This window comes from Neolamprologus multifasciatus, chromosome 14, assembly GCF_963576455.1.
Source record: "Neolamprologus multifasciatus chromosome 14, fNeoMul1.2, whole genome shotgun sequence".
NCBI classification, from domain to species: domain Eukaryota; kingdom Metazoa; phylum Chordata; class Actinopteri; order Cichliformes; family Cichlidae; genus Neolamprologus; species Neolamprologus multifasciatus.
Window position 1 is genome coordinate 9,788,069 of NC_140452.1, and position 15,793 is coordinate 9,803,861.

The window sequence follows — 15,793 nt, forward strand, 5'->3', positions numbered from 1 at the left end:
ATATTACAATGCGATTTCTTTTAGCGGTTACTTTAAGAACTTTTTCCACAGACCGGAAGTAGACGTCGACTTAAGAGTATTGCTACCAGGACCAAAGTTCAGAGAAGCCGCATTGATTATTACACTTGCAGCACGGGTTAAATTTAGCAGTGTAAATTTGTGCTTTGTCACACTAGCTTTGGTTAAAATAATGGCCCATTACGAAGAAGTAAATGTACACGGGTATGATGAATTCTGTCGGGCTGTGTCTGAGAGAAAAGGGAAGGATATTTTTGCTTACTTTTCAGGGGATAAAGACGAGCAAGGAAAGAGCTGGTGTCCAGATTGTGTCAAAGGTAACCTCAGAAATCTTATACTTGGATATATTACGCAACTTACAGCCACAGCTACTATTCTAACTGTTTTGTCGTGACTTTTTTGGTCTCAAAGACTTTGATATTTAAATGCTGCTTCACGTAGCTTTGGCTACATTGTTAGTGATAGTGCACTCTTTTAATGGCATATTATATAGTAAAAGCATAGACATTAATCTGTCGTTATGTATTTAACGCAGTTTAGGTTTACATATAAGAAATTAGGTTTACTTAAGGATTTTACACAATGTGATTTAAATGCTGAAATACTGCACGGTTATTGCTGTTGCCTGACGTGCTGGTCTGAGTGTTTCAGAAACTGCTGAACTTTAAGGTTTACAGAGGATTAGGGGTAGTTTTCTGGGTGAAAATGATTTAGAATGGCCAAACTGCTTCGAGCTGTTAGGAAGACAGCAGTAACTCAATTAACCACTTGTTACAGTTATAGAATGAAGAAGAGTATTTCTAAATTCACAACACATCAAAGCTGGAAGGGGATGGGCTACAGCAGCAGATGACCAGACTATGAACAGGAAAGGGAGTCTATAATTCACACAGGCTCACCAAAATCAGGCAGCAGAAGATTGAAAAATGTGTCCTGGTCAGAGTCTCAATTTCCTCTGTGGCATTCAGATCTTAGGGTCAGAATTTGACATAAAAAATGAAAGCAAGGATCCATCCTGTCTTGTATCAAAGGTTCGGGCTGATGGTGGTGTAATGCTGTGGAGGATATTTTCTTGGTACACTTTGGGTCCCGTAGTAGCAGTTGAGTATCATATTATCAGTGCACGTCCATCCCTTTATGACCACAGTGTACCCACCTTCTGGTTGCTGCCTCCTGCAGGACAATACACCATGTTACAAAGTTTAAATCATCTTGAACTGGTTTCTTGCATTTGATACTGAGTTCACTGTACTCAAATCACCTTCCCCAATCGCCAGATGTCAATTCAACAGAGCACCATAAAATGTGATTAAATGAGAAATTTGCATCATGGATGTGCAACCTGCAAGTCTGGAGCAACTTTGTTATGCAGTCAATATGGACCAAAATCTCAGAGGGATCTTTTCAGCACCTTGTTGAATCTATGACACAAAAAATAGTGAAGCTCTGTAGGCAAAAAGAGGGTCCAGCCCTGTGCTAGCAAGATCTACCTAATAAAGTGACCAGTGTATGTGCATTGAAATTACAGAATGTATATGTATGTATGTATGTGGTTTAGTAAATCAGCTCTAATGATAAAATAAATATTTTGACTGATAAGCACATAAAAAAAAAAAAAAAATCTAACTTCATTTCTACACAAAGGTTTTAATTAACCAGGTGAAATGAAGAGTTTGGATATATTCTGTCTTTTTTGAATGTGACAGTGTTATTTAAATGTTATATAACAATTTAATTTTTTCATAAATGTGATTGTTTTAGATGGAAAATTTGGCTAAAATGAAAAGGAAAGTAACGACATTGCTTATTGCTGTTGAGATTAGAACTACTGAAAAATAACGAGTCGAGTTCTTTCTTAGCATTTCTTTATCAAAATTGCATAAAGAGCATTTTGTGCTTCATCCTGTGACTTCTACCTTTCCAGCCGAGCCAGTTATAAGAGGGCAGATGAGTCACCTTCCGGAGGGCTCTGTTTTCATCTACTGCCAAGTTGGAGAAAGAGCCTAGTCAGTATTTTATGCTTCCTTTTTCCGGCATGTTGTGAGAAGCTGTTATTATTTCAAACTCTTTAGTCACACAAATGTCACGCGCTGTCACCACTATAGCACATCATCATTATTTCATGTTTACTTGTTGAGAATCGCAGGTAGCCTGTCAATAAAAGGATTCTACTGTGGCAAAAAAGCTAGATAGTAACTGACTGAATCTCCGTTGTAAAGTTATATAGAATTAAAAGATACATGAAACATGATGTAATTTCATTGAAATTGAAACCGATCAATTGTTCTGATCAGAATTTATATTTTTATTTTGTTCAGCTGACCACAGAGCCAGTTAAACATTTTTTCTTTGGTATAAAGTGCTGTGATATTTAACATCTTCCGATGAGCTCTCATTATCACGAGACCAGTTTACAGGAGAGACTGGCTTTTAAAGTTCCCCACCCAATCCCTAAACTAGAGAAGACTGGTTTCTAGTACTGTGTACCTTCAGAGTGGGCTGAGGCACATTCTGAACCTTTACATGCTTTTTATACTAGGAGACTTTAACTCTTTGCTACTTTTGCTATTTTCTTTGTTTGTTTGCTTTAACTAACCATACTACTTCTGTTTATGTTTTATTCTCTAATGTGAATTGTGTGTTATCATTGTGTATTGCATACATAAATCACTTTTGTAGTCTTATTGACCGCTCTAACCAACTCAAACCACTTTTATAAACACTAATGCACATTAATGATATACTGAGTGCTGTTTTGGGGGTTTATTATCTTGCTCAAAGACACTTTCACATGCGGTCTGGAAGAACCAGGAATGGAAACACTTCAGTAGTTAATTAAGTTTAACTTAACCTTTTAATTCTTCTGGAAGCAGTAAGGAAGCACAAAGTTTATCTGCAGTGTGAGAAAGACAGAGTTGTTATTGACGACTGTTTCTGTTTAAACAGTATGCTGTGCAAATATGCAATATCCGTTTTTGCTGTGATAATTTTTTTTTTTTTGCCTCCCAAGAGCCATTTGTTCACATGAATGTAAAAATGTGTTTCAATGCATAGGCCAAAGTCTTGTTATGTTATTAAATGTTGTACTGTTAAATTTTAAAAGCTTCCTAATAATGTCTTTCTCACTCAAGTTGGAAGGATCCAAAGAACGATTTCAAGGAGACACTGAAGTTGACTGGAGTTCCCACACTGCTGCGATATGGCACAGTAAGAATGCATTTACCTTTATTTGTTTATGTATTTATTTATTTAGTTATTTGTTTGATAAGGCAGTTAATATTGAATATTTCTGTAATGTTAAGCGTCGTTTCTGTGTAATCTTTGTTTCAGCCTCAGAAGTTGGTGGAGGAGGAATGTTTCAAAGCAGACCTGGTGAAGATGATGTTCACCGAGGACTGAGGAATACTGCGCTGCTTTCATCACTCAACTAAAGTTCAACATTTCAGCACTTTTCCCCCCCTAAATATAATTTAAAATGTGAAATATCTTCCACTTTGATTCTGATAGAAATCAGAATTTGTTTAAGTTTGCCTCTAAAACAATACTGACTCGTTTAGGTATTTAAATAAATGCTGTAATTCCTATGAGATGCACGCTTTACTTGCTGTCTTAATGTTTTTTTTTTATTATTGTGACTATTGATTTCATTAATTTTGTTGTTGCTGTGGCTTTAAATGGAGTGACACTCATAGGAGTAATTGTCTGGGTTCCTCTTTTGATCTGTCACATATGTCTTTTTTTTTTTTTTTTTTTTAATGTTTATTTATAAGATTTTAAGTTCAAAGTTACATAACGTCACACCAGACAAAGGACATAAGATTAAAAAACAATAACATTTAAGCACAGGAAGAAAAAAAAAAGAAAAAACAGAAACCAAACACAACAAAAAAAGACCCCAAACAGAAAAACAGGAAAGGAAATAAATAAATAAAAATACACCAGTTAGCCAGTACAAATCAAAAGTTCAAAAGAAACACCATTGTCCAAAAAAGATGATCTTCTGTGTGAGTTTAGACAGGGCAACAGAGAGTTCACCAAGACTAGAAGATGTGGGAAACATGTCCAGGAAGGAATCAGGGTCTGGCAGAGGTGCAGTTTCACACAAACACAAAGTGCAGTCAAATGGGTTAAAGTTTATGTTAAATTCCCATGAATATGATTGAGAAAAGGGCCCCAAATTTCGACAAACTTAAAATGGGTGTCAGCCAAACGATAACGAACCTGTTCAATATACAAACAAGCAATCATCTCACGTAGCCAAACCCTGAACAATGGAGGAGATGGTGATTTCCAGGCTCTAAGAATAAGTCTTTTAGCTACAATCATGCCAAACATTAAGGCTTTCTGAAGAGGACGTCTGAGTGCCAATGAGGTTAGGGAGCAGCCTAGCACTGCAAGTACACCATCCGGCTCTAATTTTAAGTCATAAATCCGGTTATACATATTAAATATCTCTGCCCAGAAACTCCTGAGTGTGGGGCAAGACCAGAAAAGGTGACCAAGGGTTCCATCCATTGCTTTGCATCTGTCACACAAAGACGAAATAGACGGAAAAATGCTGCATAGCTTTGTTTTAGAAAGATGCAAACGATGAAGGACCTTGAACTGTATAAGTTGTATCTGTCACATATGTCTGACCATGTTTTTGTTGTGCTGTTGTGGGTGATGGACGTACATGGTAAAGTTCACATACACGATGTGTTTTAGTTGTTCTTCATCTTCTATGCAACTTCAAAATAGATGAAGCTGTGCCAGAACTTTTCACGAGTCATTCTATGGAAAATTAGTGAGTGTCACACCCTCAGAATCAGTAAATTTTTGTCATACAATAACTTTTGCATGTCTAATCAAGACACTGAATGTTCATATGTCATACTCCAAAAATAGTCCGAGATAGAGCTCATCAAAGTGCAAGGGTGATTTAAAATTTGGTGCTTTTTAGTTTTCCTTTATTTATTTTATTTTTTGTCACTCTGGAACACCCATAACATAACAGTTACATTAGCTAGCAACATCAGATCTTTCCAGGCTGAAAAGCGTATTTAATCTATTAAAAAACTGGAACCAAATTCAATTTAAACCCACTCCATTTGTCAGAGCTAAAGCCAAAAGCTCTTTTTTGTTTCAGGATGATCAGTTAGTAGTTATTAGTTTAAATATTTCAACACAAACTTGATGTCAGTAACAGAAGAAAACATTGCTACTTTGGATGTTTTCTGTGTTTTCTGATCACTCACTGTAGCAAACGTAAATGGTAAAATTTTGGAATTACTTATTTTAAAGCTGTTGTAATTACGAATCAGCTGACTGCGAGGGGATCAGATAGGAACTTTTCTGTGTGATGTGACTGACCCTTGTTTTCTTTTGTGAGGACTAGGTGGCAGCACATCCACAGGAGTTGAGTTTAGTCTCACCCCCAGTCTAAATAGAAATGAGTAGAATTTAATTTAATTTACAAATCGACTCAAATTTAATGATGTTTGCAAACACAAGACTCTAATGCGATTCTGGAGGTCAAGCCTGGAAAACCGCTGTTATTATTCTGAAAATTTAACAAAATTAAAAAAAGAAACCCATAAACTCGGAAATGAAAACAATTCAGCTGCAAGTGCAGCTTTTATTGCATTTGAAATCCATAAATTGATTAAAGTGGCTTCCTTACAAACAGAATGATAAATATTGTGACAAAAGTGTGTGCTTTTCTCTTAAAAGAGCGCAACCGCTGTTGCAGTCAGGGCGATTTAAGCGGAGCGCATTCCTGCACAGCGCTCGCACCGGAGGACGAGCAGCGGTGAACACAGAGACCGCAACGCCTCGCCGGGGCTGGGAGCTCACCTAAAACCTCAAATTGGAGGTGGAGGAAGTGCTGGGTGTCGCTTGAACATAGCGGTTACATGTACAGCGGTTTCGGCTGAGGGTAACGTTGTGTGTTCGAGGACTGTACGCTGCGATGTCGGAGTTTCTGGTGAGTCTACTCGGGGAGCGGCTCGTCAACAGCGAGAAAGCCGAGGTGGACGTGCAGTCTCTGGGCGCGAAGCTGTCTCTGGTCGGGCTCTTCTTCGGGTGCAGCCTGAACGCCCCGTGCAAGCAGTTCAACGGCAGCCTGTGCGAGTTTTACAGCAGGTTCAAAAAGACGTCTGAACATAAGGACAAATTGGAAATCGTCTTCATCTCGTCTGATCCGGATCAGAAACACTGGCAAGACTTTTTGCAGGAGATGCCATGGCCTGCGTTACCTTTCAAAGACAGACACAAAAAGGTAAGATGGGCAGCGGTGATGAAGAGCAGCAGCCGAAGCAGGGCTTAGTGTCTGAAGGGGGGTTTCTGTGTTGTACATGGGTTGAAAGACCCTGGAAAAATAATTTTTAAAAAACCCTACACATTTAGGCTATGTCTGCTTCCTCTGTCAGAGCACAGGTGTAGTTTTTAATTTGGGTCATGAATTGGGTTTGTCCTACATCGACTTATTTTAATCAGATTCATTCAAGTGGGACAAATGGGATCATCTTCAGATTCTCTGTAGAAATCTTGCAACTGGTATTCGTTATTGATAACACACAGCTATCACACACTAACGTGTGCGTACGTGTGTGTGTTTTTAAACTATAAAATCAGCTGTTTATTTTAACTGACACATACATGATTGAATTGTCAGTTTTTCCACAAAAATATGTGAGAAATGTTAACTGAAATGTGACTTTTAAAAACCACATTTCAACCATTTTCATTTAAAAAAAGCAAACAAACAAAAATAAACACTTAAAAGGATGGACTCTTGCCCTTTGACTTGATTTTTATCAATATATCTTAAAAGTGCCAGTCTAGACATTTTTAAGTTATGAACAGGAAAGATAACAGGCTTCTCTTCTTTTTGGTTCTTCACTTTGCACTGGCTCATATTTTGACCAGAAAGTCATTGCAGAAGCATAGTTCCACTGAGCATCACAGCAGTGTTGTTATTTTATATTCTATCATATTAGCCAGGTGTGGCCTGTACACAGAGAAGGCCTGTTTTTTCATTTTACTATCATTTCATCTTTAGTTTTCCTTAATTTCCTAAGAGTGTCAGCAAAGCAGTGCTTTGAAGATTTCTGACTACTTTGATTTCCCTGACTCAGTAATTACTTTTATATCTGTAATGTTTGTGTACATTGAGAGGCTTAGGTGTGTATTTTGTGATGGATGTGTGGATTAAATTGCTTAATTTCTCTCTGTGTAAATGACTTTAAGCCAAAAAATTTAATTAGTTTTTTTTGTTTGTTTTTGAAGGAGTTTTATTATTTGGGATAAATATCCCCTTTTTTTTGTTAATTGCAAAAACTGACAGGAAAAAATGATTTATTCAAATATATTCTTCCTTTCCAAAAATAAAAATCTTATGGATTATATATCATGGTAGAGGTTTGCTCTGTCAGTAAGTGCTATCTACAGCTCCAGAAAAAATAAATCCAAGTCTTAGAAAAATGGAATTGAGGACAATGTTGCATATGTCGTGTGTGCACTGCAGAATGCCAGAGGGCCATGCCAGTGTCCAGTTTGCAGCACAGGTCTCATCCTTGCTGAATCTAAATGTAATTGCAGATGAGGCATAAACAAAGACACCATGCTCAGCTGCATTTGCATGGCATCAGTCAGGCGTGTCAGTGAATTCTGATGATGCTCACAAAGAAAAATGCTAGACTAGATAACAAATTGTCCAAATAAAGAGGTCTGTGACCATTTCTCTTTTTGTTGTTTTTTTTTAAAAATATATTATTATTTTAAAGGTGAGGCCTGATGCCTATAAGAGGAAATATTTTTTAGGAAAATCATACAGCAAAAATGATGTAATCTAGTTTAGCATCAGTCACGTCAGGCGGTGTGTACATAAAACCACGGTGGTCTAAAATGTTTAAAATCTGCTTCTTGTCCTAACAGTGCGCATTGGTTTTAGAAAAGACGTGCCTTGCTTAGCCATGTATAACCCTAACCGTTCTTTGTGACCACGAGGCATGACTTGGATTGAATCATTGTCTGGTAAATTCTTTCAAATTGCCAATGATGATTCCCGTTACACTTCATAATGAAGTCCAGACGTGAATAAGGTGCAGTGATGACAGGGGAGTGGGGGTTGTCTTGTTGTCTGGGGTGGAGCACGTCCACAGTGCAGTGTTATTGTGTTGTAACTCCAAGCGGAAAATATGTGTGGCATCAACATAAGCATTGTTCGTGCTCTAATTGGTGGTCTGTTTGCTGCCCAGACCTTGTGAGAATATTGCAATACAGCTGTCTATCTCATTTTTGCAGAGGCCTGCAGTCTTCGTTCAGTTTGGGTTTCATCTCCACACATTCGTCATAATTCACTGTACTAACAGAGTCTTATAAATATGACTTTAGAAATGCGCAGAGCATTGTTATCTGTTATCAGGCACTAGTTAATTTGTGATTCGTGCATGCTGGCATCCAAGTTATATTATAGCATTACAGGGTGGTTTTCCTGCCTTCACTTACACAGCAGTCTCTTTTCCATTTAATCAGATGTTTATCTTCAGAGGATCTGGCAGCATGTTTTTGTTCAGAAATGGCTCATTTCCCTTTCTCTTCTGGGTTTTCTTGGTGTAATCAGTTGAGCTCTGATAGATGGGTAATTAATCTGCAGCTCTATTGATTATAGACTGAATGTCTCCCCCGCCCAAAAAAAAAAAAAAAAAAATTCCAACACAAGGATTTCATGTTGTTCTTTGTCATGCACGGAGGCACACCGAATATATTTGGTTGAATAAAATAAGCCTGAACTTGTTCCGAGGGAATTTTAAATGGATTCCATTCACTCTTTTTCTTACTTTTCTTTTTTTGCCAAAAAGTGTTTTTTGGACTAATTGAAAAATAAACAGCAAATAATGAGGAGATTAAATGATAATGAAAATAATTGCAGCCATAATTAGCAGCCTATTGTGTGGGGATTTATGTGCTTTGATTAAACAGAAGGTGGTCAGCTGAGGACCCAAATGCAACAATTTTTCTTTGTTTTAGTTTTTATTAGTTGTGTCTGATTTGAGTGCGAGAATCACATTTTGCAGGTCAGGCGGTGTGAAGTTAGCTGGCGGTGAAATGGGGGCAATTTTAAAAACCTCTCATTCGGCTCTGAGTAACGCAGGAAGATCGCCTGCTCGTGATGTGCCAGAACATCTGAACGAGTACATCACAGTACTATTTGTACCATAGACAGGCACAGGCAGACCTAATGGGTGAGTGATGTTGACTCAGTGGTGGGCTCTGTTGATGTTGTGGGTCTGTGGAGACTAAGTGGCCCTCTCAGCCCTCCATTCCGGTTTGTTTTTGACGTGATGCAGCCGGAACTCATCTCCTGGCGAAGGATGCAATTTTTCTTCAGCCCTGTCTTTCAGAGCCATCTAACCCACCTCAGAATCTCCAATTGTACTTTCTCTCCTCCTCCTCCTCCTCTCTGCTTCCACTCCTCTGCCTTGTACTGACTTGGCTCCTTCCCTCTCTCTGGAGGCTCTCCCCTTTTCTTTTACTTAGGACTTATCCAGGCCTTCCCGTTGCAGGAAATGTTTGTTATTTAATCAAGAAAGGATAATATTCCTGATTAAATGCAGAAAGTAAAGAAAGTCTTCTGCCAGTCTTTATTTAATCTGTCCTTGGAGAGAAAAAGGTGAAACTGTCATGTTGTTCTGGTGGTTTCGTAATATGAATGTACTGAGAAGTGTAATTGGCCATTATATCTTGGTACCAAATTAATGAATTTAATTTTGCTCTCCCCTCATGTGCGTGTCTGCTTTTTATAAAGGTTACGTTCGGGTCAGTTATACACTGCATAATTGTTTCTGCTTTGTTTGATAAGCTTTGTTTGAGCTGGTGGTCAAGCTACGGGTTCACAACACAGTTTCTCAACAGCACAGAGGACTCTCCACTTGTGGTCGTTTTGAGAGACCCTCGAGTAGCGAGTTCTTAGTGAATGGATGTCTGCTGTTGTTCAGAGATGGCCAGCTGTCTGACTTGCTGGCACTGCCTTACATGGACTTGTGCACCAGCAGCAGCAGAGAGACAGAGAGTTGCATGTAAATGAATTGAAGCCATGGCCAAAGTGATCTGAGAATCCAACTTTACTAAAGGGGGAGAACAAGCTGAGATGCTGCCAGAGTCGTTCCTGCAGGAGTGAGAGGGGGGAGGATCACATCGCAGGGAGAGAAAGGCCTCTTGTTCGACTCCTCCTGGTCGGCGGTTCTGCTGTGTGGCTGGCCCCCTGAGGCAGGACGCCCGCTCGCTCGGCTCGCAGCCAGGGGCGAAGGGTGCAAGGAGCTTCAGAGTGGGGCTAAGGACACCTTTCATCAGTATGTCAGTGGTCTGGTGAAAACTGAATTGCACCCTGCCCATCATGCATCCTTCACTGTAACCAAAGAAGTGGCTTGAAAGAGTGGTTTGAACTGTTTTATCTGCAGGTGGTAATCCTCTGTTCTTGATCAGCTTTGCCTTTGGTTTCTGTGGCTTTGTGTTGTAGAGGTCTTCTGTTTTGGTCTGGGTTAATACTGGGACATTTTTGTGGCTTCTGTGATGTGGAAAATTCGCAGCGGAGAGACCGTGAGAGTTAAATGTCAGATTTAGAGATGTATTCATCACAAATTTTGGCCCAGTCTTCCTGAACAGCTTGGCATACGATACATGAAACGGCTTATAAACTGACCTAAACTTGTACTATAAGTGAAAGCAAAAGGCCATCACTAAATGTGTCAAGATGTGTCAAACTCAAAGATGACACAAAAACTAAAAAACAACACAGATGGAACAAATGTGAGAAGGTTGATAAAAGTGTCTGCACATTGCCTTGCCTAATCTGTACTTCTTAGATTTCTTCATTAGAGGTTTTAGTAGTGGTAGGGCTGGGCTATATCATACCGTTCACGGTAATACCGGTGTAATTTTGGGCAACGATAGGAAAATGAAATATCGCGATAGAATATGGGTAAAACGCGCGTGCGCAGTGCCTATGTTTACATACGCACATGGCGGCGACGCAAAATGAGAAGAGCGAAAGTGGATCGTTAAATGAAACGGATGAACCAGAATTGGTTTGTAAAAATGCTGCAACTTCAGTGGTGTGGAACTGGTTTAGCTTTCGTCCATCAGATACACAACAAAGCACTATTTTTGGTAGCGCATGCTAGCGGGCCGTCGTTATTACTGTGTTGTTTGGAAAATACGGCACACTTAAAATCAATCCTTTGATTTTTCTGAAAATCGACAGTGCCCCTTATAATCCCGTGTGCCTTATGTATGAATTCTGGTTGTGTTTACTGACCTCGAAACGCTTTTATGTGGTACATGGCGCTCGAAAATCTGTCAAATGTTTTAGTACGACTTTGCTAAGCTACGAAGCCGCACCGCTTGATGGATTGTCGGAGCATTACGGCTGTCGTAGGGAGGAGCCTCGCGGAGTGATACGTACTGTGCTTCAACATAATATTATTGTGTGTGTGTATAACCTCTTTTTAAGCTTTGTGGATATTATACATGGTTATGCTGAGGATATGTTGGCCAGTTTCCACTGGAAATACCTTTTGGTTAAACTGTCAGCAAGGAATTTGCATTTGCACTGTTACATTTTTATATAACTTTAATGCACATAAAAAAAAACAGCTGCTTGTTTAAGTGAAAATACATTGATGGGGTTTTTTGCACTAATAAAGTTGTGGAGTTGTAAAGTATTTTGTCTAGTGTCAATTATATCGTCAGTTATCATTATCGCAAATTATCAAATGTATATCGTGATAAATCATTTTGGTCATATCGCCCTGCTCTAGTATGTGGTATGAGGTTGGCTATGGAATTAAAGTGAATGAGCTGATCCTTACTTTAAAACATTTCACCTGTGTGGGTTGCACGACCAAATCTTAAAATCAGTTAAACTGAAGTTTTGTTACACTCCCCGAGAGAGTTTCATTGATAATTTTGTGGAATATAAAGCCAGAGAAAGTTTTTAAGAGCAGAAACCTCTAATCTTCACACTGGTTCTTGGCATTTTTTTTTTTTTTTTCTTATACATTCAGATTTCTGACACCTAAAAATATAGTGATACCTAGCTTCACGCACAGAGTGTTTACTTCTCCAGCATGGTTCATGGCTCAGGGGTCTGACACTGACATTATGCTGGAAGATAACGGTAATTTTGTCTAAATTGCATGAAAGAGCACAATTACCTCATTCATCAGGCATTAATTTAATCACAATGTGCAGTTTGAACTTCAGCTGTACTTGCTTTCAGTCTTTTATTTCTGTTTCTGTCAGCACAACAGCTTTAAGCTTTTTATTTTATTGATTTATTTATTTTACATTTTGGTAAATAACTTATGGCGTGTTTCTGTAATATAATTCAAATGCAGTTCTCACCATTTGGTTTGGCCCCGTTTCTGACCACAAACTGACCTTGGAGAAACTGTTACCTTGACTCCAGCTGTAAGTGTGCATGTCTGGCTGCAGAGCTGTACTTTAATGAGACTCCATTGTCCTGCAGCTGTGAGGCCTTGCTCCTGTGCGCCATGTTTGACAAAAGCTTATGTAAAGAATGTGCGCAGACACCTGCTCTACTGAAGCCGTTCAGGGCCACGGGGCATGGAAATTGTGTGTTTGGACCCGGGATACTCAGCAGTGCCAACTGTTACTTCTCACAGCACCGAGCTTGTGTTACTGTCTCCTTTCACTGCCCATTGTGGCCTCTTTACTTGGAGAGCTGTAATATTATGAGAGGCGACAATGGAGATTTCATCAGAGGTGAAGTTGAGTGGCTTAAGTTACCCAAGTGAGAGTTTGGCGAACAGTCGCATTATGTGTCTCGTAAAACTCTTTTCCCCCTTGCAACTCTATCTGTTTTTACTTCCGTTATCTACCCGTTCAGTGACAACACACAATGGCTGTAAGGCTGCGACCTCTGACTGTGGTCCATGAACCTCTGAAACGATACTCTGAGACTGACTTTTCCTCTTTGTCCCGCGTTCTCCAGCTGGATCGCTAGTGGACGGTGTGTGGTTTTCAGCCAGGATTTTCCAAAGTGGAGTGACATTAAAGATAATAGACGTGGCTAATGTGTTCACCACAGTGTCTGCTGTAGCTCTCTATGAGAACAACAGATGATTCATTTAGCCCTGTACGTTATCCCAAAACCACCCTATTTGTGACATATACTAGTAAAATAATCCAAACCGATGCAGCAGAAAGTTCAGCATGCATCACTCAAAATTAATTTTGGGTTCCACTGATGACAGCAAAGCGGCTTAGACAGAACTCTTTTCCATGGGAATAAGCAGATGGTTGTTACTTCAACGGGTGAAGCCACCATCATCTGTTATGGTTTATTGCTGCTGTATCAGAGTTTGTTCTCCTTTTCTCTGAGCTGAGAGCGCTTCATGGATGGGTTGGCTTGCCCGGACCCTCCCCCCAGTCAATCCTCCGGTCTGTAATTGCCCCGCACCGCAGCTCAGCAGCCCTTTCCAACATAATAACAGCATAGCCGCCCCAGGGGCATCCTGCCATCCAGAGCTGTCCTTTGTCTTGCTGTTATCTCTCCTAGATTGAATGTTGGCTCTTTGTGATTTCTCAGTTTTCCCCTCTACATTTCCAGTGATCATATTTCCTGAGCTAAATTAAAAAGATGCATTTATGGATACGAAATTTGGGCCGTGTAGGATTGCTACAAATTTTCATCGTCACCACTAACAAACAATAAAATCTATCTCATGTAGGATATCTGTTGCATCGGTGAGACGGGATGCTGATTTGATGTAAATTTATTCATAGTTTTAAGATTTCTGGCATGACAAGTTTCCCTCTGGACGATAGCCTTTTCACTTCCATGTGACCGCCACCCTGCTTCCCCGGTTGTGTGTACACGCAAGCTGTAAACCCCCTCCTGTCTGTGGTATTTTCATTCAAGTGTAAGTGTTCCTGCAGCTCCTGCTGCTGTCTGTAAAGAAGCTCGTCGTACAAAGAGACCCAGTGTCTCAGCATGTAGCATGGCACGCTGGCATCAGCTCTGCTTTCTCGCCCGGTTTAGCTGTTGCATGCGGCAAGTGCATTTATTTATTTATTTTAAATCTCACATACGAAGCATTCCCTCTGACAAAGTTAAGAAAGGGTATGTTGAATTCTGACAGCGGCAGGCTGTTGCTTAACTAGAAATTTGAATCAATTCCATTTATGTACTTGCAATTACAGCTAGTCTATGAAATAGTTGTAGAAAAGCTCAAACAGTAGAAACAACATCCAAGAGCAGCAAGCATCAGTTAGGATTGCAATTTGATGTCTAACCAGTTGAAATAAGTTATTGATTTAAATTGTTAAAACAATTACCTAAAGTTCAGGAAAACAGTTGCTGCATAAAATATTGTAAAGTGAAGACAGGACCAGAAATGATGACCACTTCTTCCTCTGTATTCTTATGGGCTTTGTGGGATTCCTAATGCTGCATGACAGAAGACAGAGTAGCATCCAGCTCTTTGAGAAGTTTGAAAGATGAATTTCCTTTAAGACAAGGCCAATGCAGTGCATCTCATTTTATTGCCTGTCATTGCAATAACAGAGTAGGATTTTAATATTGTGGATTGATTTGTGAGGCAGACCCTTTTAAAGTTAAAGCTCTTTTGGCTTTTGAATTATTCTTTTAACTTAACACTGCATTCTCTGCATTTTAGATTTTCTTTTTTCATATAAGAACATTTAAACATTTTGGAGATCTGTTCATTTGCTTTCTGACTCAAGTATAGATGAGAAGATCAATACTGCTCTAATATTTGCATGGTCAACATGGAGCTGTTATTATACTGGAGCACAAAGATTAGAAAATGAGTGGGGAAAAATCTGACTATGGTGGACCTCAGAGTCTTCTCATCTTATGCTCATTAAAAAGGCAAATATACCGGTCACCCATACCATTAAAATCACTCAAATAGACTGCTGGGTTCAAGTTGATCTGGATTTTGACAAGAGCCACCCACTCCTCGCCTGTACCTGTACATTGTTGCAAACCAAGCGTACTGCCTTTGGCAGTGGTCCTCAACAACAGTGGCCTCCCCAGAATTCAAGGAATGGCATGAGCAGGACAACAGAGACCGAAGCGTTGGCTTGATATCCAAAGTCCCCGGATCCCACTTTGATAAAGTGTGGAACAATTCTTAAACATGCAGCTTAGGAGGACTTGGGGGCCTGTGGTGTCAGGCACCAAAGTCCACATCTAACACATCCTTTTTTTTTTTTTAACTTTAACTAGCAAAAAAAGGGCGACCTGCACACGATTACATAAATGATTAAACCGTTGTGGCTGTATTTCCCAAAATGCAGAGCTGTTCCTTTTAGGGAAACTTTGACAGGCAATAACTAGACAGTATATTCAATGTGCCACATCTCATCAGTTATCAGTGGTATCCTTTCAGCATGGGCACTTTCCAACTCTGTTACTCAGCAACAAGATGTTCTCTGAGCACCAGAGGAAACTGAACAATATTAAAATCCAGAAATAGCTTTGTCACAGTCTTTTTGACAGTTTGCAGAAACTTCCATTACCTCACCCTTTGCCCGGGCCCAGAAACCCCGTCTTCTTTTTCTGTTTCTTCAATTTAAACGTCTCGTTTGCACATCCCTTTTACCCCCCTGCTGTTTGAAGGGTTTTATCCGCATGTAATGTTTTGACCTTGCTGATCTCACATAATTCAGATTAGCTGGTTCTAACTGATGGCTGATCCTTACTTTTCTCCTACACAGATGCCACATTTACAGTGAGTTGTTA

General features: G+C 39.6%; 2 protein-coding genes across 2 annotated transcripts in view; both read left to right on the forward strand.

The window, feature by feature from the left end:
- The first annotated feature begins 23 nt into the window (after positions 1-23).
- Positions 24-3,618, forward strand: txndc17 (thioredoxin domain containing 17). Its single transcript, XM_085131016.1, has 4 exons — positions 24-335; positions 1,943-2,024; positions 3,150-3,225; positions 3,349-3,618. Exons 1-4 carry the CDS (start codon positions 191-193, stop codon positions 3,415-3,417), a joined length of 372 nt encoding a protein of 123 aa, XP_084987142.1. The 5' UTR covers positions 24-190; the 3' UTR covers positions 3,418-3,618.
- A 1,897-nt stretch (positions 3,619-5,515) lies between these two features.
- The window catches only part of nxn (nucleoredoxin), a 68,912-nt gene continuing 58,634 nt past the window's right edge, over positions 5,516-15,793 (forward strand). Inside the window, exon 1 of the mRNA XM_085131012.1 lies at positions 5,516-6,277. Within this exon, the coding sequence (XP_084987138.1) occupies positions 5,969-6,277 (309 nt within the window). The 5' untranslated portion in view covers positions 5,516-5,968. The remainder of the gene's footprint in view (positions 6,278-15,793) is intronic.